The sequence below is a fragment of the Streptopelia decaocto genome, assembly GCF_964273445.1.
Source record: "Streptopelia decaocto genome assembly, chromosome: 1".
In the NCBI taxonomy this organism is placed as follows: domain Eukaryota; kingdom Metazoa; phylum Chordata; class Aves; order Columbiformes; family Columbidae; genus Streptopelia; species Streptopelia decaocto.
The window spans coordinates 16,574,956-16,597,673 of NC_138663.1; the positions used below are offsets into that span (position 1 = coordinate 16,574,956).

At 41.0% G+C, this 22,718-nt stretch overlaps 1 protein-coding gene across 1 annotated transcript in view; it reads left to right on the forward strand.

The window, feature by feature from the left end:
* The first annotated feature begins 2,288 nt into the window (after nt 1–2,288).
* The window catches only part of ABCD2 (ATP binding cassette subfamily D member 2), a 46,509-nt gene continuing 26,079 nt past the window's right edge, over nt 2,289–22,718 (forward strand). Inside the window, exons 1-6 of the mRNA XM_082064444.1 lie at nt 2,289–3,760; nt 5,139–5,319; nt 9,517–9,638; nt 12,511–12,679; nt 15,708–15,802; nt 17,161–17,306. Of these exons, the coding sequence (XP_081920570.1) occupies nt 2,834–3,760; nt 5,139–5,319; nt 9,517–9,638; nt 12,511–12,679; nt 15,708–15,802; nt 17,161–17,306 (1,640 nt within the window). The 5' untranslated portion in view covers nt 2,289–2,833. The remainder of the gene's footprint in view (nt 3,761–5,138; nt 5,320–9,516; nt 9,639–12,510; nt 12,680–15,707; nt 15,803–17,160; nt 17,307–22,718) is intronic.

A 22,718-nucleotide genomic window follows, 5' to 3' on the forward strand; every position in this document is an offset into this window, starting at 1 on the left:
TCTTTCTGCTTTGTGGTTGTATCCAAGCACAAATCATTTCTATGGACAGTGATTCTGTTACTTCAGTCATCAGAGAAGCACGGTTTGAATAAACAACTTTCTTTTTCTAGCTGGGAGCAGAATGATGGCATTCTGTTGTGCTTGAATACTGACTTAAAAGAGTGAAAAATTACTACAGAATATTAAATAATTATAAAAATAGGATAAGCTCCTCTTACTCTTCCTCCACAGTTATTGCTTCTTATACTCAGAAAAAAATTATTTTAATGTGTTTGAGGACAATTAACTATGTGATTTAAAAACAATCACTTGGCACTAAAAAAAAAGAAAAAAGAAAAAAAAGTAACTGGTTCTCCTTAAGAGAGGACAAGCCCCAAAATGGTTCTAATATCAACATCATCTAACCCCAAAGCCTCAGTTACTTGAACTATTTGATTGCACTTATCTTCAGAATTTTATTAAAGTCAGTAGAAATTGTGCAGACAACAGAGCACTGAAGACTGCATCAAAATTATTGCAGACTTAGTAATTATTTTTCCAGTAATAATGAGAAATTTTATTGTGACTAAACGTACTAAAACTGCTGCCTTCGCCACTAAAACAGAAAAAATCTATCACCTAAGGACATGTTCCACAAAGGGGAGTTTGTGCATGGATTACAGAGCGGGACTGGCAGAGCAAATCTCTCAAGGCAGCAAGAACAGAAGAAAGGGTGTATTTAAAACAACGGTTTAGGCTTTTCTCCATATTTTCAAAAAACACATTGCTTTTATTGACTGAAAAACTACATGGTCAGATTTGCTTTACTTACATGTTCCCACAGATCTGACTGTGGTGTTTGCATCGGCTCTTACTGCCAAGTCACCAGGAGCTTCAGTCCTCCAGTATCTTGTGAAGTGAAAGGTCAGCAGACATGCAGAACTGAAAGATCTGTGAACTTTCCCCTTGGTAAGAAAATGCTAGAGTAATGGAATATTACAAATAACTGTGGTTTGGCAAAATGTAAGAGTACGCTGTGACACACATAAGCCAGAATGGGAAGTATCCAACTGGAGATCACGATTAAAAAATAACAAACCTTAAGCAAAGCAATTTCTTAGCCCGTGTATCTCATCAGTATCTTTGTGGGCTGAAATACCTTTCTATTTTACTGACAAAATAATCTGCAGCAAAACCAGGCCTACCAAGTAACTAAATATTAGCTGCACTACTCTAGGTCAGATTTTGACAACATCTTCCTAGCTTTGAGTTATGTATTAACAAAAAAATTGTTAAGGGCCATTGTCCTGATCTCTTTCCTGTCCTCACTGGCAAAAAGCCTACTAAGCTCCAAGAGTACCCCACATCTTCTTTACATACTGTCCAGCCCATTGTGGACACAGTTTGTGCAACATTCCAGGAAGAGGTGAGAAACAGACCTTACTTGGTGTTACCTTGCTGGCCTTGGCTTATTGGCTTTTTGGAAGGCACACGGATGTTTTGATAAGTGGTGTCTGATATTTAAAAGCAAAGCTCTCTCTCTCAAATCAACTATATTATTTCTTCATCCTGAAGCTTGCGTTGCTATCTAAACATCATTGCACACTGTCCAAAGAGAACTGTTTTGAAACAGTAATGTGACTTAACTCACATATGCCAAGTTACAGCGAGATAGGTGGCCTCACCCTATACTTTTAGGGATCAGCTGGACTCCTCAGTACTCCTGTAAATGCCTAGTAACACATTTTCCCAATCTGTTTATACACACATATGCTAAACTAATGCTTTTATCATATACCAGCTGATGCAGCCACTTCATTACTGCATTTCAGAGTGTGAAAGCACTCACAGTCTTTTTTTAAGTATTCTGATCCTCCCCCTGTCAATTCATATACTTTTTCCAAACAAGTGAAGAAGCAGAAACAAGAAATTGAAAAAGAGAAAAAAGCAGCAAGACAACAGCCTCTGCCGTTATTTCCTTTGTGTGGATTTAGCCTGTTTTTGTTGCAGGGACTGTGCGAATCAGCCGGGGTTGTTTTTGTCTAAAACCGCTGCAAGAGCACAATACCCGTTTCCTTTTGACGAGAGGAGAGGAAATAAACTACGCGTATTTGGAAAGCGCTGCCCCGCAGCCGCCGCGCTGCCGGCTCCCTCCCGCAGCCGCCCGGCCGCATTTCCGCGCCGAGGCCCCCGGCCCCGCCCGCGCACTGCCCGCACCGCCGCCCGCTCCAGCCCCCCCGCCCCGGGGCAGGGCTCGGCCGGGCGCCGGGGGTGACGCGTTCCCCGCCGCCGCAGGGCTGCCGCGCAGCCCGAGCGCTCCCGCCCAGCCCGAGCGCTGCCGCCGGCTCTGTCCCCCCCGCGCCGCTGGCGGGGCCGGAGGCGGTGCCTGCTCCGCAGGGCAGGCGGAAGGAAAGGGCCGGCCGCAGCCTCAGGCGAGCCGGGGCGCTGCCGGGCCGAGCTGCGGGGGATCAGCGCTGCAGCTGAGGCCGAGCTCCGGCGGACCCGCTGTAAGCCCGGGGCCGAGCGCCGGGGGAGCTCCGCCGCTGCCGGGCCCTGAGCGAGCGGCCGGGCCGCTGCCGGAACCGCTCCCGGGGCCGCTGCCGGAGTCGCTCCCGGGGCCGCCCCGCGCCGCGCAGCCAATGGTGGTCAGCGGGGCGGGCTGCGCGGCGCCGAGCTGCGTTGTGCAACGCGCCGGGCTTTGAAGGCAACCATCACTCCGCGGAGGCTGGACTCATTCGGCGTCTGGCACGACACGGCGGTCGGCGGGGAGCTGGGGCCGCTGGCGGCCCCATGAAGAGCCGGTGGGGCCGCCCCCGCTAGGACCGGCGCGCAGCGGTGCCTCCGGCGGGGCACGATGACCCACATGCTGCATGCAGCGGCCCGGCGGGTGCAATGGAGCAGGGCGAGCACCGCCAAGAGGGCTGCGTGCCTGCTGGCTGCGGCGTACGGACTGAGAATCCTCTACCCCATCGTCCGCAGGCGCGTGAGGCGGGAGGGCGGCTCGCAGGGGGCCGAGCGGGCTGGAGGGGACCGGGGGGAACCGCACGGCGCCGGCAGCCCGGGCAAAGCCTCCCCGGCCGTGGACGCGGAATTTTTCAAGCAGCTGCTGGAACTTCGCAAGCTGTTCTTCCCAAAGCTGGTGAGCGGCGAGTTGGGCTTGCTCTGCCTCCACTCGGTCGCCCTGGTTTCCAGGACCTTCCTCTCCATCTATGTGGCCGCCCTCGATGGGAAGATTGTGAAAAGCATCGTGGAAAAACAGCCCAGAAGCTTTGTCTTCAAATTAATCAAATGGCTGATGATTGCGATCCCAGCCACTTTCGTGAACAGCACCATACGGTACCTGGAGTGCAAGTTGGCCCTCGCGTTCCGCACGCGCTTGGTGGATCACGCCTATGAGACCTACTTTGCCAACCAGACGTACTACAGAGTGATCAGCATGGACGGGCGGCTGGCCAACCCTGACCAGTCCCTCACTGAGGACATCATGATGTTCTCACAGTCGGTGGCACATCTCTACTCCAACCTCACCAAGCCCATCCTGGATGTCGTGCTCACCTCCTACACCCTCATCCGCACAGCGAGGTCCCGGGGGGCGAACCCCATCGGGCCCACGCTCCTGGCCGGGCTCGTCGTCTACGCTACAGCCCGTGTGCTCAAAGCCTGCTCGCCCAAGTTTGGCAAGCTGGTGGCTGAGGAGGCGCACAAGAAGGGCTATCTGCGCTTCATGCATTCACGCATCATTGCCAACGTGGAAGAGATCGCCTTTTACCGAGGGCACAAGGTATGGGGGAGAGAAATTGTAGAGTGTTGGTGTTGTTCCTGCAGTTCCAGAGCTGGCCTGTGTTCCTCCTGCTGCCCTTCCTGAGCACTTTGGGTCCCTCTGACATTTAAACCTGTTTACAGCCAGCACTTCCCGTTTCCTAGGAAAATGCCATCTCACAGGCGGTATCTGGGGGGAGTGGACCGTGGTTCCCGTGTGTTCTGACAATGTTCCTGTTTTGCAGCTGGATCCTATGCTTTTCTAGACAGCTAATCTCCATTCTTATTTTTCCCCCACCCAGTCCGTTCTGCTTAACTTTTCCAGGCTTTTTTTTTTTTTTTTTCCCACCCATGTTTATGTGCTACCAGATTTGATGCTGCAGAAATAGCAACCAGGGCACACACCAGAAAGTCTAGGGGAAAATTTTGTGATAGCACAGGGAGCACTACAACCTTTGACACTGTTTTACATAGCTAAGCAAAGATGTAGTCATCAGAGTCTTAAAATAGCTTAAGTAGAGTACTTCAGCAGTCACAGTTACATAAACTAATGACTTGTTTTAAAGCCATTTTTTTAAGGAACTCTTCATATGTTTATTAGAAGTGAATTTTGGCTGCAACGCCTTTCAGACATGATTTGGAAAAAAAGTTGTTTCATGCAAGGTAAAAATGAAAGCTGGAAACCAGTCTGAATGATTACTCTTTCAGTCCAAGAAATGATTATATAATGTAAATGGCTTTATTTTGGTAGAAGCAATCATTCTCAAGAGCTGCCTATAGCAATGTTTTAAGTGCATCTAAACTGAGTATTTTTTTCAGTTCCCACATACACTGATTTGAACAGAATGTATTATATCATATTGACTTGCAACTGTGTTTGACTTGTTGAACCGCTTGGGATAGGTCTCTCTTCCTCCAGACTGCTTGCGAAAACAAGCAGCAGTGCATTTGGGGGATCAGCTCTGCAGCTTTAAGTCATTGGAGATAATTGATCCCCAAACACTTTCCGATATGAGGAGTTTCAGTTGCTGTGAAACTCAGCAGCTGCAGCTTCATTAAAGGGATATGGAATGAATCTTACTTTGGTTGTTAGAATCAGCTGGTTTTACTGCCTTGTTTGTTGTCCTTGTATATATCGGAGATCTTAAAAAAGCTGAAAATCTGCCAATGTGCTGTCAAGGGATAATGGCCTAAATAAGAACCAGGTCCACTGGCTTCCATAGAGCTGTGCACTTTCTCTGTGAGGCTGCAGCACTGTGAAAGTAAAGTACCATGCAGCAGATGTGACTCAGAAGGCACAGCTCTGGGTACCCGATTACTTCGTACTCATATGTGAATGTATCTTCTATGACATGTGCATCTTTGTTATGTTTTACAAATGTTTTATTTTTTAACTGTAGGTAGAAATGAAGCAACTGCAAAAAAGCTACAAGTCTTTGGCAGATCAGATGAATCTCATTTTGTCCAAACGTTTGTGGTACATCATGCTAGAACAGTTCCTGATGAAGTATGTCTGGAGTAGCTGTGGGATGATTATGGTTGCTGTGCCCATCATCACTGCAACGGGATTTGCAGATGGCGGTAATAATATTTTTTACTTAATTCTTTAATGTTTCTTTAAAGTTACATCCTCAAAAGACTGTACTTCCCCTGAATGCCATTCATAGTTGTATATTTTTAACAGGCTTTATTACAACCTCTGTGTTTCGTATGTAACTTTCAAGCATAGTGAGGCAGCTGAGGAAAGAGCAACACAAAAGATCCAACTTTGAATATAAGCCTGATAAACAGCATGAATTCAGGAGTTAGAGGATCCTTGTATCATATGGGATTACAATGATAATTTCAGTCCTTTTTCACTTTTTCAGGCCGATTTTTGTAGCATATCCTGCTACTTTACAAAATGATGCTATTAACTTTCCTAGAGTGCCTATCTCCTCCTTCCATAAACCATAGTGTAATTATAGGTAATTATTCTCTTATATGTTGTCCTGTTAGGAATCGCTGGTTTTCCCCTGACTCCCTGGGAGACGAGAAGGTAAAATTCAGATTCTAGGTTTGGATGGTACCATTTTTGACATCCTATCACAACTTTCCAGGAAGTGAAACAAGACTCAAGTAGTGTTGTGATTGCAGATGCTATTAAAAAAAAAAGAGAACAGAAAGAAAGGTAATTAAGGGGGGTAATGAAAGACATGTGGGGAAGTTTGCCTCAACAGGCTTCCTTATACGCAATTAGAACCATAGGATAAATTACAAATCCCACAGGATTCTTTTAGCCTTTAAATCCTACAATGTCTGTGGAAGGATCAGTTCTAATTTGGGTACATTTAATCAGGAATGAGTGAATTTGTTTCAGTGTGGGTTGTGGTAATTGTATTCCAAATCAGGGCTGTCCAACTGGACAAACTCAGTTTGTCTTGTAGGATGACTTTGTGCAGCCACTATGAGTGTTCGACTTTCTGAGCTGCTGCCCATCACGTGGCTCAGGAGGGCACTAAATCAGGACCCTGGCTGGCATCCTGGTAACAGCTTCAAAAATACCAGGAGGTCCTATTCCAAACAGGAGGGTCTGTACAAAGCCATTTCACCTCACTGTGAAGGTCGTCAGCACAACAGAGAAGTGATAGAAGTCTTTTTGCTAAGACAGGAATGAGTACAGTCAAGAAAAAGATCGCTTAACCACACATCATAAATATCTCCCTGGTTATTACAACATGAATTAAATAAAGACTTGTATTCATGCTAAACTAAATAACATTCCTCTTACGAATATTCTTTTGATAAATAATTTTCAAATGTGGGAGAAAACAAAGACAGGCTCATGTTATAAAGTGGAAGAATATTTGCCACCAGCAACATAATATGTTAAAGCATGGGGCTTATTATGGAGACCTGAGGCATATCATAATGATTGATTGTGAACATAATACTGACAAATCAACACTGGCAAGACCAGTTTGAAGTATAACAGGTATTCAAAGAATTTACCTGACTTGAACTTACCATTGATCTGCTTGGGAAAACACTGCTTTGTGCCTTAGCAGGTCAGATGCAAGTTTGTTCGTATCTGAAGGAACAGTTAGTGGATTTAGGATAAATCACCAGAATCAGGGATGTGCACAAAACTGGTACCATGACCAGACCTGAAACTAAAGGTGTAAAGCAGTAGATTTCGAACACTTTTTTGGGTGGGGCAGGGAAAGTTAAAAAATAATCCTTCAATAAAAAGCAAAAAGAATGTTCTATGATGGTGACATTTCTGACTAAAATTTGCTAATTCTGTTATATGTTTTGGGGAAGAAATTAACTGGCAAGGTCAAGATTTCCGTTTGATAACATTTCTCTTCTTTTTGTATTAAACAATTGGTGTTCCAAATGTCATGTTTCTCATCAGTTTCTGGAAAGTGACTATTTTTGGAAGCGAGACTTTGATTTCTCTAGACACAGTGAACGCTTATCTTTGTTTATAAAAGAAGTATGACTATCAATGACATAAATGAAGATGAAAAGCGAAATGTGTGTGGAACAGAGACAGCCTGTCTGCCCTGTTACAATGCACCACTTCAAACAGAGGAGGCCCAGCCATATGAAAGATGTTTTCGACAAAAAGTTCAAGGAAAGTAATCCTGGTGGGTTAGGCACGTAATGTAGGGGCTTGTGTTTTGGAACGTTGAAATGCTCATAAATTCCATATAATTTTAATTTTTGCAATTAAAAGTATGCCTGAAATGAGGGTCACAGCGGTTTGTGGGGATCTCCCAGCTCCTGCCGGCTGAGCTGGCCTGGGTGCTGGAACCAGCTCCGGGGAATCCTGCGTTTGCACACAGGAGGAACGCTGCCCTAGTGCAGTTAAGCCATACCTCATTCCTCAGGGGTTTCATTCTGGTGGTTCTACACCGCATGAACCGCATGGGCCATAATCCCAAGAAGATCAGTAAAAATTGTTTCTCTGAGAAGAAACAATTTTCAATTTATTTTTTTACTGATGATTAACTGAATTATCTCTATCCCGTAAGTTTATTCTTCCTGGAGTGGAAATGACTTTTTAAAATAAATGAGGACTATGTGAGCAAGAGTTTTGTAACCCTCCCTTTGCAAGATGCTTTCTGTCTGCTTCTCATGTCCCAGGTGGCTAGATTACATACAACCAATTGACTGATGTTTATAATTTAAACTAAAAAAAAAGAACGTGTATCTCAGTTAATTAAAATTGTTATTAAAAACATCTGAGGCTAGAAAGAGTAACATATAGATGCTGTGTATATATATATATATGCACAAAAATATAAGAATTCTTTCAAAAGTTTTTCCTCAATTATCCATAGTGTATTTCAGTGTTTCAGATGTAATTATGCAGGGATACCTTTGTGGATGTGTAAGTTGAAACCAAACAGCATTTAGATTTAACTAATAAATACAGAAAGATCTGGCTTTGGTGCTGCATGTAGATTTCTAGACACTAGATTTCTAGAATCTGGTCTTGTCAGGAAGGCGGGACAGATACCAATAAAAAATATTGTGTGCTGTACTCTTGCGTTGCTTGACCGAGCCCATTACATTTACAGTCTCATCACACCTGCAGGGGATTCCTCCTAGATTTTCTTGGCCATAAGCACTGTTGTGTCTTGGCCATCACACAGGTTGTCAATAATTATTGCTAATCCAGGAGTTGTGGCACTAGATCCATCTATTACCCTGCCTAGCCTGATGCCTGGCAGCAACTTAGCTTAAAAAAGAATCTTTAAAAAAACTTTATGAACTTAAGAAAAAAATAATATCTAGACCCAGTTCTGCAACAGACTTAAGCAGTATATAAAGATATATATCAAGTTATGTGATACAGAAAACCCTTGAGACCTTTCATTCTGAATCTTGTATGTGAAAAGTCCTTAAGAGTGGTTTACTACATATTGTTGTCTTCTTTTCTGTAGAGGCAACTGTAACATTGAAACAACATTCAGTCTTAAAATATTCAGCCACTTCTTTTAAGATCTTGATTGCTTCAGAAAGCAAACATTGCAAGTTGAATATGCTGTATAAATGTGTAGGTCACATGGTAGCAGGAGCATATGTAGATACGTTAAATGTAAGCATATCTATTTATCGTCTGTCTTCTATAATTTCTGCTGCTGTTTTCTCCTTGCCTGTTGCTGCTGACATGTTCTTATGAGACAACTCCTTTCCTTGGAAAAAGGGTTTATCTTGCCAGTAGGATGCAGTGTCATAAACAGTTTTGTTCTGGGGTCCGATGAAGAGAGAAACTGTTGTGAGAGAGAGGTATCCTGCTTAAACCATGCCTTTGATAATAAAAGAGCCTGTTGCTTTCTTTTAGAAAGCATGTTTAGAAATCATGGTGCTAAATTTCCTGCAATATGAATGTTTCATTTTACATGAAGTCAATAAATAAGGAAGGCTGAAAGTAGTGAAAATACTATCTGTTTCAGAGAATTGCTTAGGTTTCATTTTTTTTCATATTTTGAAAAAAATAGGTTGAATAACAATATATTAAAAGGAAAATTTCCTATGTAGGCAAGTAGTGTAAAAGAATAGGATGTTTTGCATAAGAAGATGAATTCTGTGTACTCCCACTTATTCTTCGTCACCAAGCTATCTGTGCTAGTTACATTCACCAATTATTTTTGAACAGTTGTCTTCCTAGAGTTAACTTTTTCTTAATTTAAAAGCTGATGTATAATGGCTAACATTCTAATCATAATTTAATTGTAGAGGTAATTTTCAGAAGAGTGTTTTAACAGAAAACTTTTTTACTTTTAGAAATGGAAGATGGCCAGAAACAGGCAATGGTTAGTGAAAGAACAGAAGCTTTTACTACATCACGAAACCTGCTGATCTCTGCAGCAGATGCTATTGAAAGGATTATGTCTTCATATAAAGAGGTATTGTATATCAGTCATCAACAAAACAAATAAAAAAACCCCAAACAAACGGAATTCACATTTGATGTAAAATGTAACCAAAAAAAAGTGATTTTTTAAGGCAAATTCTATCTCAGTGAAGTCCAAAGAGGTCTTTGAACTGATAGGTTGATCTTTAGAGTTAAGTCCAAAAAGAGTCTAAACTGAGTGCACAACTGCCAGTATGGTGCCACACGTAGATTTCATTTTTATACCTGTGTTCAGGTGCCATCAGAGAGCAATAGAAATTCCAGGAATGTGAGTGATAAAGGTTCAAATTCCTCCTGTCTTTGGAGCACAAACCTGAATTCACGTTGTCTGTCTCCAATGTTTCGGGACTCTTCTGTTGGAATTGTCGTGTTTTCTATAAAATACAAGGAGAACCGAATACTTATTTCCTGGGAGCCTAAACTGTAGAGCTGTTTTCAGTATCTTATGTACTTGTTAAATTGTAAGTAATTTTGCGAAGTAGAGAAATTTTAGCAGGAAAAAATCCACCTTAAGTCAGCAGATAGTCTAGAAATGCAGGATGTTCATCTGGAAGATCAGAGATGTTGTTTCAGGTTTTTACCCAAATTCCGGTAAAGTTGGGCTCTAGGTGCCAACTGTTAAGCTAAAGGAAAGTGAGGCAGCGCTCTTATTCTCAACATTTCCTTCTGAACGTTGGTTCTGCATTTGTTTAATTGGTTTATGCTCATCCTTTTGGGGAGGACCCCCTTTCCCAGTGCAGCGTGAGGAGGCACACGTTAGCTAGGGAGATAATCAAAGACTATGGATTCCATTACTTGGAATCCAGCTGTAATAGCTACAGCTTTGTAAATTGGAGGAGGAGGGGTAGTTTGGCACCTTCAGATATGGACTCTGACAAAGCCAGAGTCTCTGTTTTCTCAGAAGGAGTTCTTATAATGAACTATGGTCCTGACCTCTGCTCCTTTAGCTGTTCCCCTGCTTGGCCTCTGCTCTAAAGATACTGCCAGATAACAGTAATGTAATTTCTGTTTTATTCTCAACATTTAAATCATCTATATAATGTACATGGGGACTTAAAAAAATTGTGGTTTTATTTTTTTGGAAACTGAAGTACCCACAAAGTAGTAGGAACAACTGAACAAACTCACTTGGTTTATAACATGCTGAGATTTTAATCGAGACAGCATGAGATCAAAAATAAGATCTACGAATTTCCATTTTAATTTTATATTTATACTTCTCTTGAAGAGGCACTGTGGTACTTTAACCACATTGTCATTCCCATTTCATAATTCAGGCAATTTCCAAAGAAGTACAGTGTACTTCAAGTGTTAGTGAAGTTCCAGTTCTTGCCCACCCGATCCACCGAAGTGATCTCCTTCTAGTCAATATAATTCACCATGCAGATGAGGTGGGCTCAACTTTTCTTTGCAGGTCAATAGTTTAGATGGTGGTATTTCATGTTTTGACAAGGTGAGTTTGTAGGGTCATGGTTCTGTAGGTTACTCAAAGTTGTGTTTCTTCTGTTGGTACAAGTTTTGTTCATCACATGTGGAATTCTGTCCATCAAGTGTCACTGCTGACGCTGTGCAGAACGCTCAGTCCTGGCACGAGCTCCTGCTGAAGTTACTAGAAAGACTCCAGTGTGAAGAATGGTGTTACAGCTCTTGTGTGCTACCTGCTGCCCCAAGTGCTGTTAGCCCAGTGATTTTCACAGCTGTTAATGCCATTACCAGAAGTGCAAAATGATTTACAGCTGGTGGAGTTGAAATGTTGAGTGATTACTCTTTTTAAATGGAGTTTTTTGAGACATTGTGTTAACCTCCATGGCTAGAACTAGCACTCACTTCTGAATCTGGCACAAATAGTGAAATTTATAGAGGATTTTATATTGGAATTATGTACGGCCATAGCAGGTGAGCTCAGTCATGGTGTGTATGTGTTTAACCACAGCAAGCTAGTGATTTTGTAATCTTGAACTAATTTTCTTGTTATTCTTGTCTTGCTCTCTGCATTTAGTATAAAAAAAATCATCCCTTTAAAGCCATCTAAGAATAAATTTATAAGATGCCTGGGCTTAATTCTTTGCTGCCAGGAGATGGAGCCAGTTCTTTGGGAGCTTTTGGTGGTGTTGCTGCCCATGAAAAGGAAGTTACTAGGTCCAGAGATCTGTTTTTTGTGTCTTTACCAGGTGGAAATTGTGATGAAAGAAGCCCCCCAAAAAAGGAGAGAGCCTTTTAAGAGACCTCACCACCTTAAAAATGCCCAGTTCTAATATAAGGTCTCAGATTTAGCTCTGGTACTCTAGCATGCAATGGACAGAAGAGTCATTTCCTTTTTGTACCATATTTTAGATTAGGATGCCCTAGTGCTGCCTGTTTTACGCAGAAAAGCACACCTTTCCCATGGGAGGTTTCAGGAATACAGGGACATAAGCATAAATAATTATGGATGCCAATTTCTCTAACTTCTGTGGACTTTTATTTTGCTGACAAATGCGGAGGTTTTGTTTGCTATGATAGGCTCTCTATTTTCAGATTTGCTAATAGTTATTCTCTGCCAGTTGAAGACTCTGCTGATCTAGAGAAAAGAGCAGTCCCTGCAACCTCCTCGTTTACTGGAGCTGTCACAGCTTACACTGTCTGAAATCTGTCCCCCTCCAACTCTCTCTGCTGGCTGGTAGGAGCTGTGGGTGGCATATGGGTTAGCACAGAATCTCAGGGAATGAAAATTGACAGGCATCGCAAGATGCATCATTGGTCCTTCCAGAGTAACATGTAAGAAGTGCAGAATAGCTGGGAATGTTTTTCATGAATCTTTGGCCAGACATGTGATTTATAGAATTGTGAAGTCTAACTGAAATGAGGCATTTGTTGTTCCTCAGGTTACTGAGCTAGCAGGCTACACCGCCCGTGTCCACAACATGTTTTCGGTCTTTGATGAGGTGAAGAGAGGCATCTACAAAAGAACTGCTGTTATTCAAGGGTCTGAAAACAACAGCAAGAATGAAGATAAAGCAGAATTACACATCGATGGGCCCTTAGAAATCAAAGGTAATTAATTCATATTTGTATGTATTCCCCTTTCTGTGGGGCCAGTGCACTGGGACTGGAGGTGAACAGAAGCTTTTTTTTTCTACAGCAAATGAGCCTCTCAGCCCTAATACCCCAGAGACCATGATGCCTTCCATTTTAACCTCATGCCATTTTGTAACTCTAGGCTTATGCAATGCTTTTCTAATACACAAAATTGATCAGATGTTGTCTCTGGAAACTTTCAATGAAAAAGGCGTTTCAATGATACTGTTATTTTTTGTGGTATTATTATTCTTAAACAGACAGTGCCTGCTTTCCTCAGACACTTCATTTTTTCAGAAGACTGAGACACTAACATTTTCATCTTCAAACACCATATTATTTTGTTTGGGGTAGGAGGGGAAGATGGACTGGTTCAATAGTTTCCCAGTTTTCCCAGCAGAACCCTTCTGCTTCTCTATGCTGTTGAAAAGCCTCACTCTCTCCCTTTGGCCTCTGAAAACTTAAACCTCGCTAGAGTTGAAGGTACTGCAGTGCTCTTTATGAAATATCTTCTTTCACCAATTTCAACAGTGCTGCCCTTCGGCAGAGATTTCTCAAAGGTCCGCTGACAAGGTTCTTCATAACAAACAGTCTGATGCAGTGTGGTGGATAGCTGTGGAAATAGCTGATGTCTTAATCTTGTAGATCTTGGCAATATTTGGCTGACGTTAAAAGCAATGGCATTTTATAGCTGTTAGATTTTGTCACATGCAAGAGAAAACATTTCTAGTTTCTGGAGCAGCAAGGGATTTTGGGGCTCTTTTTAGATAACTGTGTTTTAAAAACAAAAGCACGTACAGCTCGGATATGAAAGCATGCTATTCGCGTTCCCTTTGGTCTAGAAAACTTACACCCCACTCCCGTTTTCTCTGCAGCCTTTTCCCAAGATGTCACTCCACTACAGTAACACATTTCAACTGGCCTGAATTCCTGCTAAGTCGCGGGGACTGGCGTTTGCTCCTGAGGGGCTGTAGGTTCTCAGAGGCAGCTTGCCAATACCAAACATTGTGCACAAGAACTTGAATGGAATTCAGGCCAGATGAATCTAGGCCACAGGCTCCACACTTTTTATGACAAGTCCCATTGTAATACTGTTTTTCCTCCTTTCTTTTGGTCTTGATACTTCAGAAATCCCTGCAGAGTGAATTTGTGTGTGGATAAAAGTACACGTGCTCACAGATTTATATGTGTCTGCATTGTTAAAAAAGAAAAGCCTTAATATTCAGCTTCCCAAAAGGCCCCTTGAACACATACTACTTGTTTCCTTCTGAATCATCCAATATAACTTTATGTAAATAAGGGATGTCTGGTTTGTGCTTTGCATTTACTGTTGTCAATAAGAGCATTGTAAGAATATGAAAAGTATTTTTAAGATATAATAATATTGCCTTATACATAGTGTATCTAATAATTCAGAATTTTAAAGATGAAATAGAATTTTGTGCATCTTGTACAAATACTGTCAAATTGTATTTCTGATTACACATAAATATGCTTTTAAAGCATGCTAAAGTTGCCATCAAACACTGCAAATTTAGGAAACATGAATTAAGTTTACTTATTACTTTCTTAGATTCCTATTTTTTATCATAGATTTTTTTAAGTAGAATTCCTCCACTGTATTCAAGTGCTTCAAAAACATGAAAAAATTTGCAGAATTTCTTGGATAATTTCTGTGGAGACATAATGAGATTAATGCCAAGTCCTTCACAAGTATTCAGGTGATTGGAATGACCGGTACGACCGTTTTTCACAAAAGTATGTCTTAGACACATTTGTTAGTATTTTTGCGAACCCATCAAAAACCACATGCCTGGTGTGGCTGATCTGCCAGTTGCATTTCAGCTGCCTTTGTAGGAGTCTGGAGGCAGCAGATTGTGAAGAGAAGGCTGCAATCTTTTTTTTTAACAGCAAAATGCTTTAATTTTCTGTTATCTCGTGCTGGGCACGACAAAACTGTTTTATTTAAAACTTATTTTAGGAAAAGAAGAATGCTTGGGCTGATACATAGCACAGAATTTTTTGTCCAGGTTGTTACAGTTTGGCAAAGTCAGAAGCAATTGAACAAAGAGCCTCTTAATGGAAAATGTAAAACTAACCTTAACTGAAGGAAATGCTACCAGATCCTTTGATAATAAACTCAGCTTTTCCTTTGTTTAGGTTAATCTAAAATATAAAATAAGCAGCCTTCTAATATGAAAATAAATCTCTTTCCTTTGCATCTTGTCTGTAAAAGTAATTTCAGGTATTTCTCTAAAGAGCCCAGCTCTTTGGGTTCTGTTAGGGCAGCCCATTAAGAGGCAACTGAGTAGTTAGAGTTGATTTAATTTTTTACCGTTTCCGGAAGAATTTATTTCTAAATTCTTGTAATATGAAATATCCAAATGTCCAATTGAGATCGTATATTTAAATTTGCCAGAAATCCAAATAGTAAATGTAGCTACTGGAATGAATTGTATTATATGGGTTTCCACAAAAACTTAGAAGACACGTTTACAGTGTCTGTGGCTTCAAAAAGAGATGGAACCAAGCCATTAAATGTTTTCTCCTTTGCTCTTGTTGCTGGAGGAGACTGAACTGGGCTCAGAGTTTCCGAGCTGGTAGTGAAAGCAGATTCCATTTCCTAAAGAAAACCTCAAGAGAAGGTAAACTGGTCTGCCTGTGGCTAAGGCTGTCCTTGAACCGTTTTACTGGTTGACATTGACCACCTCTTTAAAAGAAAATGCAGTAAATACAGGTTGGATGTGAATAAACGTGTATTTATACTGCATTATATACTTATGACGCATATTGTGAATTATATTTATGATCAAATTTGCAATTCATTGCACACTCTTGGCTACTGCTGATAGTGTCTTTGGGACTAGCTAAGGTTTGTTATGCAGATTTTCCACTAGGGCAACCCGGAGCATGTAAAGTTGTTTGAAACTCTCAGCCATTCAGAGAGGCTGTCACATAGATACCAGTGAAACGTTTCACAAACTTCTTTTTTTTTTTTTCCTAGGAAAAGTTATTGATGTTGAACATGGAATTATTTGTGAAAATGTCCCTATTATTACTCCGAACGGCGATGTGGTGGTTTCCAGGCTAAACTTCAAAGTAAGATGATATGCAAGAATCTTCTGATAGTTCCCATCACATTAACATAAGCAGCACAGAATTCATGTACCTCATGTTAAGTACTTGGAGGAGCATATGGATAAAAGGGGAAGTCCAGAAAGGTAGGCACAGTAGCTCAATAGAGGCAGACACATGTAGTTTATCCTGCTCAAAGAGAAGAGAGGATTTCTGGTGCTGTTGCCAGGTGGAAAACCAAGCTGAGATTTTCAAATGTGTATATGGGAGGTCTGCATCCATCTTAATTGCAATGAAATTGGGATGCTTTGCTCACATAGGCTCATTTAAAAGTCTGAATTCACAGCAACAGTGTAAAAATCGGGTCTGTGGTTTGGCGTGATTACCACAAAGAGTAGTACTGACAGTTGATGGCACAGTTCACAGGGCCAACTGTGCAGTCTTGTCTTCAGTAAAAACTTATATTGTTTTTAAAAAGCTATTCCAGATACCACTTGGTACCTGCTCACAATTTTAATGGATGACCTTTACTGAATTACTCCCAAATATATCCTGATCTTATGTTCCAGTGCAGATGTTGTTATTTTTAAAAATAGTTGAAGTTATCAGAGCACTAACATGAATAATTGCAGCAGGTTCTTTAGTTAAAGCAGAGTGTTCCTCTTGTCACCTCTGTTGGCCTAGGAATTAGCAACTAGGAGGACAGGGTCCTAGCTATGGCAAAATTTGCAATGGCTTCAGTATAGGAATTTCAAATTTGTAAAATCACACTTTAATGGTCAAGGAGACAGTTATAGTTATTCATTTGGCTCAAGAGACAAAAATAACAGAAAATATAACATAGTCAATACATTTATATAAAGCATAGACAATGACATTGTGATTATGCATAAATATACACTCATATATACACAGGGTAATATTAAAATTGATAAAGACAAGTGCATCACAGCCAAAATAACGCTGATAATTAAGTGGGAAAGGGCAATGTGAAGTAAATTCTCCAAATAATTTGATCGGGCTCCCATAGCTTAAAGTAATATCTCTGATAGGCATAACACTGCTCTGTGTGTTGTTAACACCTTTGGACCTAATCTGCATTAGAATAATTTATTTTTACTGTGGTATATTGACATTGTGATATAATCAGTGTAGTTTGTAGAAATACTCAGACATTATAGAAATTATTTTCATTATTTCAGCCCACATATTACATCTAATGCCACTGTTTCCAGTATAGTTGCATAACTATGTGCAAGTAATCAATGTAATGGGTTGATAATTTGATATAAATTCTCATGTAACTCCCTGTAGGGGTCTTAAGACTGTCTGTGCCATATATACTGCATAGTAACATCTTTGCATTTTCATTGCTATTGTAGGTTGAGGAGGGGATGAATCTTTTAATCACTGGACCCAATGGCTGTGGAAAGAGTTCACTCTTCAGAATTTTAAGTGGTTTGTGGCCTGTGTATGAAGGAGTTCTCTACAAGCCCCCTCCGCAGCACATGTTTTATATACCACAAAGGTATGTGTTTTGCTCAAGGTGATGCCTTTTTTCTGGTTACATGAATTTCAACCCTGCTTCTCTCATTTTTAATCTGTGATATGTACAGCCAAGTTAAAACATGGTAAGCACAACCTCAGCTGTGTGGAGAGTGCTAAAAAAAAAAAGATCCCTTCTTGTTGGTGATGTAAATCTTCAGTCACTGGCGAGGGCTCACATGCCCTTGTGATGGAGCCCGTGCTCCCCTGATGGCCCAAGCCCCAGATGGTTGGGATCATGGGAACAGACTATTATCTGAAAAAATTTTGAAATAGACCTAATAGATCTTAATTCTAATTTCACTTTAAAACCAAAGATCTAAACAGCTGAGAGTGTTTTGGTTCCTAAATGTTGATTTGCTCAAAATAATTTCCAAAACTTCAAATTTTACACTATGAGACCAGAATCCAATCCACTGTTAAATGCAAATTGCCTTTTTAACAATACATGCTGATTTCACTAAGGGAAACATGTTTTTTTTGTGCTTTGTTTGTATTCTGACTTGCTGTTGGACTCTCAGAACATAATTTAATGCAATTGATTCTAGCATATCTCCTTAGAGACTTCTAACTAGGTTGTTTTGCAAAAGCAAAATCAAACACTGAGAATCTTTGATTGCTTTCTGTAGTTCATTTCTTCCCATGGGCAAAAGAAGGGTTCACGGTACGGTCTGTAGTCACGTTTAAAAAGTACAAGCTATTAAGCTGAATGGAAAATATTAACTGATGAGTAGATTTTACTTGCTGCAGGTGAAGGTAACAAAGAACATTTATCTGTAATTATTTCAAATATATGTATAATTTATTGCTAGCCATTGTCATTTTTCTGAGCCACTGAAGGGCTTCATTCAGGCACTTGGAGCAAAAGGGTTTATTAAATGTTTTTCAAAACAATATTTCACAATTCCCTTTGTGCAGGACTTTCTTAAAATCAATTTTATTCTTAGGCAGAGCAAAAGCTATTCTGATATTTTTTTCTTGCAGAAAATTTTGGGTTTCAGCCACTTCTGTCCCCAGTGTGATCCCAGCCCCCTCTCAGATCAACATCTGAGGCTGGCTTGCCCACAGCCCTTCCCCTTTACTGATGTCCGCTTTTTTCTGTGAAGGCAAATGGACTCACATTGCGTTCAGGCAGATTTGCCAGGGTGCTGCTTGAGGGAATCGAATCACATCTGCTGGGGTTTCGTTTCCATGAACATTGTTGTTTGTTAGCTGTTTCCCCTAACTTTGCAGTGCTGGAGAAGTTTGTCCAGCAGACCTCTCTGCTTTGGGACATTTCAAAACTGTTGGTCAGAAGCTGAGATTCAACCAGCATCTTTGCAGCCCTCTGTGACTGAAGCCATGTAGGGACTGACATATCACCTTTGCAGTGTACCCTGAAGGTGCCACTCATCTGCAGTCCATCCTAATAGCATCCACCATGAGAAAGGATGCCGCTGTGGTGTCCTTGGGACACCTAAGTGACGTTGCGGTGGCTTGGCTCTGTGGCTCGTGAATGGAGTAGCAGTGAGTGACAGAGAGGGCTCTTCTGCAAGAGTGCTGCACCTTGCTTGTGACTGAAGATTTTGAAGTCCACTTAGGGGGATGGTTCAGCTGTGTCAGTGTGGGTTCTGTAGACTCAGAAGTGTGGCCTGTCACTCATAAGTGTCTTGTATTTGGAAAGGGACTGTGAGGCTGAGTCTTGTAGGGATTTGTAAGTGAATGTGGCTGAAGGGGTTGGTATAGGACAGTGATCAATCAGACTCGTTAGGATGTCTTGGAAGATCCTGAGTTGCTTTTTTGCTCAGTGTATTTTTTCTTTGGGCTTACAGAGTCTTAGATGAATATCTGAGACACCAAGAATAACTTGAAGGAGACTCAGTTTTAAATGGAAGTTATACATTTCTGGACCATATTTGTAACACATCTGCTGGATTTTTAGGGTTTTTGTGTGGATTGCCTTATGTGGTCCAGACTTTTTTTTTTTCTGCTTCCATTCAATTTCTGAGTCTATTAACCATTCATTTATTTATGGCCTAAATAAATTACATATTGTTGGGTTTTTTATCTATCCCTGGCTCTAGAGTACATTTAGAATTTCTGTAATGGTTTATAAATTGTTCTGAAGTCCTGAAATTAAAGCAGCTTGTTTTGGAAGGTCCTGCTGGTTCAACCATTTTGCTTATTAACCCTGTGCAAATTGCTGGTTGCTCAGGATTAGCTTCTGTTTATTTTTTTAGACATTAATTCTAAAATTGCAGACTGGAAGAGATAGCACCCTGCCTACATTTCATCATGCATATATTTCAGCATAACTTTAGGGAGAATTTATGTTCTGGACTGAGAGGATTTGGGAGGTGGTAGGACAGTATCTCTGAGATTCAGCCTACCTCAGTCTTTTGTTTGGTGGGTAGGTGAAAACTGTAGGTGTAGCAAAAGGCTCTAGAGTTGGTGGATGTCTGTCAGAACAGTAAATTGGAATGATATCATTGTGTGTAAGTGTATACATTACACCTCTGGTCTAAGAACATGGGAGATGGAATGGGCGCAGTTACCATTGAGCCTGGTAAGACCTTACTCCTGTGGCTGAATTTAATTCTGCATCAGCCCTCTGTGAGTTCAAATGTAGGAACCTCATCTCCACACAGTGAATGGTGGAGAATACAGTGACAACTATGTAACGAAATACTTCACAGGAAATAACTCACTGAAAAGATTATTTTTTTCATCTCTGTTTGTAATGTGCCAGCATAGTATTCCAGAAATGTGTGGGAAGTTATGTGTCTTTGCCAAGTTCAAAAGCGACGTGCAAAAGTATGATTTATTAAAAAGCGCATTATCTCATTGTATACTCCAAATTTCATCAGCACTGCAAACACTTTACTTTGCAGTATGTAGATTTTAAAACAGACCCTTAAGAGTCCCTATCTTTTTGTCTTTTTAGATTGCTTAGCATCATTATGCTGCTTTTTTTAGGTGTTACCTCTGTGAATCATTGTTAGATTATTTTCTCCTCTTATATAGGGCCAGGCCATGCAGAATTTGTCTTTAATCAATCACAGTTCTGGTGGATGCTGGTGGCACAAACTGCCCTTTTTGGGGGCAGGGAGAGAGAAGCGCAGGGATTTCTGTGAGTGTGGCTCTGCTGCTGTCTGTGACAGGCCTGTAAAAGAGGAGGGTGGGCAGAAGAGAGGAAGGCTTTAAGAGGCTTTAAGCAGTCCAGCATTATATCATTGCCAAAAGCAGCTCATTTTCTAGGATGGATCAGTGCTAGGAGCCGGTCACCGATCCAACAAGTTGTCACATCTCATTGGAACTGTCAGAGTGTGTGTTCTTAACTCTTTCATCTACTTCTCTGTCCCTCTTTTGCAAAGTAAAATCATTTGCATTAGCCATCTCTTCACGTTCCTCTTTTAATTATCTGGTCGAGCAGGCAGCATGAATTGAAAGATAAATGCTTGTGAGTGCTCTAGTTGGTAAGGAATCATGATTCAAATCAGAATTCAGAAATATAATTTTAAATAATAATTTACAAAAATATGTAGTGGGTAGCATGAGTAGCAATGCTAAAGATGTGACCACAGGAGGTATGTGTAGCACTTAGGGAATTAAAAAAGCAGTCTGTCCTTTGATAGTATATCAGCAGTGTATCCGAAGGTAGCCTGATATCTGCAGACTCTGCCCTATTCCTACTCTGTTGATCTTAAGCATGGGAAGAGACTTCATCTCTGTGGAATTAGTGAACTCTAGTGTACAATTTCTCCTCACATTTACTCGGGCTCTTTTTGCTCTCCAACTAGAAGTCTCAGCATTTTCAGTTGTAAGGAAACACAGATTTGGTACATGTTGGCTCTCATTTCCTTAGTTCCTGCTCATCTGATACAAACACCAGCAGAGCTACACACCTACATAACTTGCAGGTTACCTTGACAACACCACAGGAATATTCCTGAATGTCTCTGCACTGTAAAGCTGCAATCACCACTGGGTTATTCATATAAATTATTAATCATTTTCTGCCAGCTGTGTCTTATTGTCTTACCTGCATCAAGGAGTGTCTCCTGCAGTCCTTGCTGGTTCCATAACCTTCTGTCACCACTCTCCAGTCTTCCTAGCACAGCATGTACCTAAAAGGTCCATCAGCATTTTCTCTGTTTTTCTTGAGGATTGATTCACTGATTCGTAGAGCTCAGAGTAGTTCTTAATCCACTCTACTTCCTTGTCCATGTCCATTGTTACTGTTTTACTTCTCCAGCTTGCTTCTACTGCAATTTGAGTATTTTTGTGAGAGGGACGTGTTTCTCCAGTAGTATGCGTAGTTTCTCCATAATTCTGTGTGCCATTCTGGTAGAAGACCAACCCTGACCACTTTCTCAGCAGTCACAGTGACAGATCAACTCTGTATTCTCTCTCCCTTTCTATTGCTCATTCAAGAAGACCTCTAAGGTTTCTTTCCTTCGACACCAGGCTTGTCAGATGCTAAAGTGAAGGCAACCAAAGACGCACCAGTATCAGATGTTGTTTGTTCTTCATCATTTAAGATTTATATACTTACATCTTGCTGCCTTCTTATTGATGGTAGGACAGTATGGGACATAACAGTTTAAAGTTTTTTCTGTTCCTCCTAAGCTGTTTAATTTTGCATATGTCTGCTTTATTTCTGATGTTTTATCTAGGGGTCCTTTACAAGTCTTTTCCTGTCTGGTGTTTTTCCTTCTGTATTCTAAAAATGTCCTTGGCTACTAAACGAAATTGCATCAGCTACAAAGATATATTTCCTCTCCTTAGCTCTGTTGAGTAATGCAAATGTCTGATGTGATTTGCCAGAAGTAGTTCAAGGATATTTATCACGTGGCCACTGTCATTAAAATATTATTGTTTCCTAAGACAATTCTTCATTACCTAAACAATTTGGTCTTGCAAAATTTTTGAATTCACTTTCAAATACCCTATATTATGTATGAAAGTACATGCCTATGTAGTACATATATACATGGTTCCTCTGTATTGGACTACATTCTCTTTAGTGTGTGGTCTGTTAGAGAAGTAGCCCAAGTGAAGTGCTGTGCAAATATGGCTGCACGAGTTCTGTTGCCTCAGCTCATTTAGACTGGCTCACGTGTCTCTATTCCACATCGTATTTTGCACATGCTGATTTCTTGTCCGATCATGCTGCTCTGTCTTTAACTTTGATCCCTTTAGTTTGACCAGCTGGCGTTAAACTGTACTCTGCACCTGCCAACACCGCACTGGCAATGGTCATTGCCCTTCAGCATTTTGGTGATAGTACACTGCCACATTGCCTTGTTCCTTGGGTACTTTGCCATCTGTTCACATCACGCCATACAGATATCTACTCCCTTGCACACTGCATCTGTTTGTCATACTTACTGTTATCAGCTTCATGGCGCTTCTT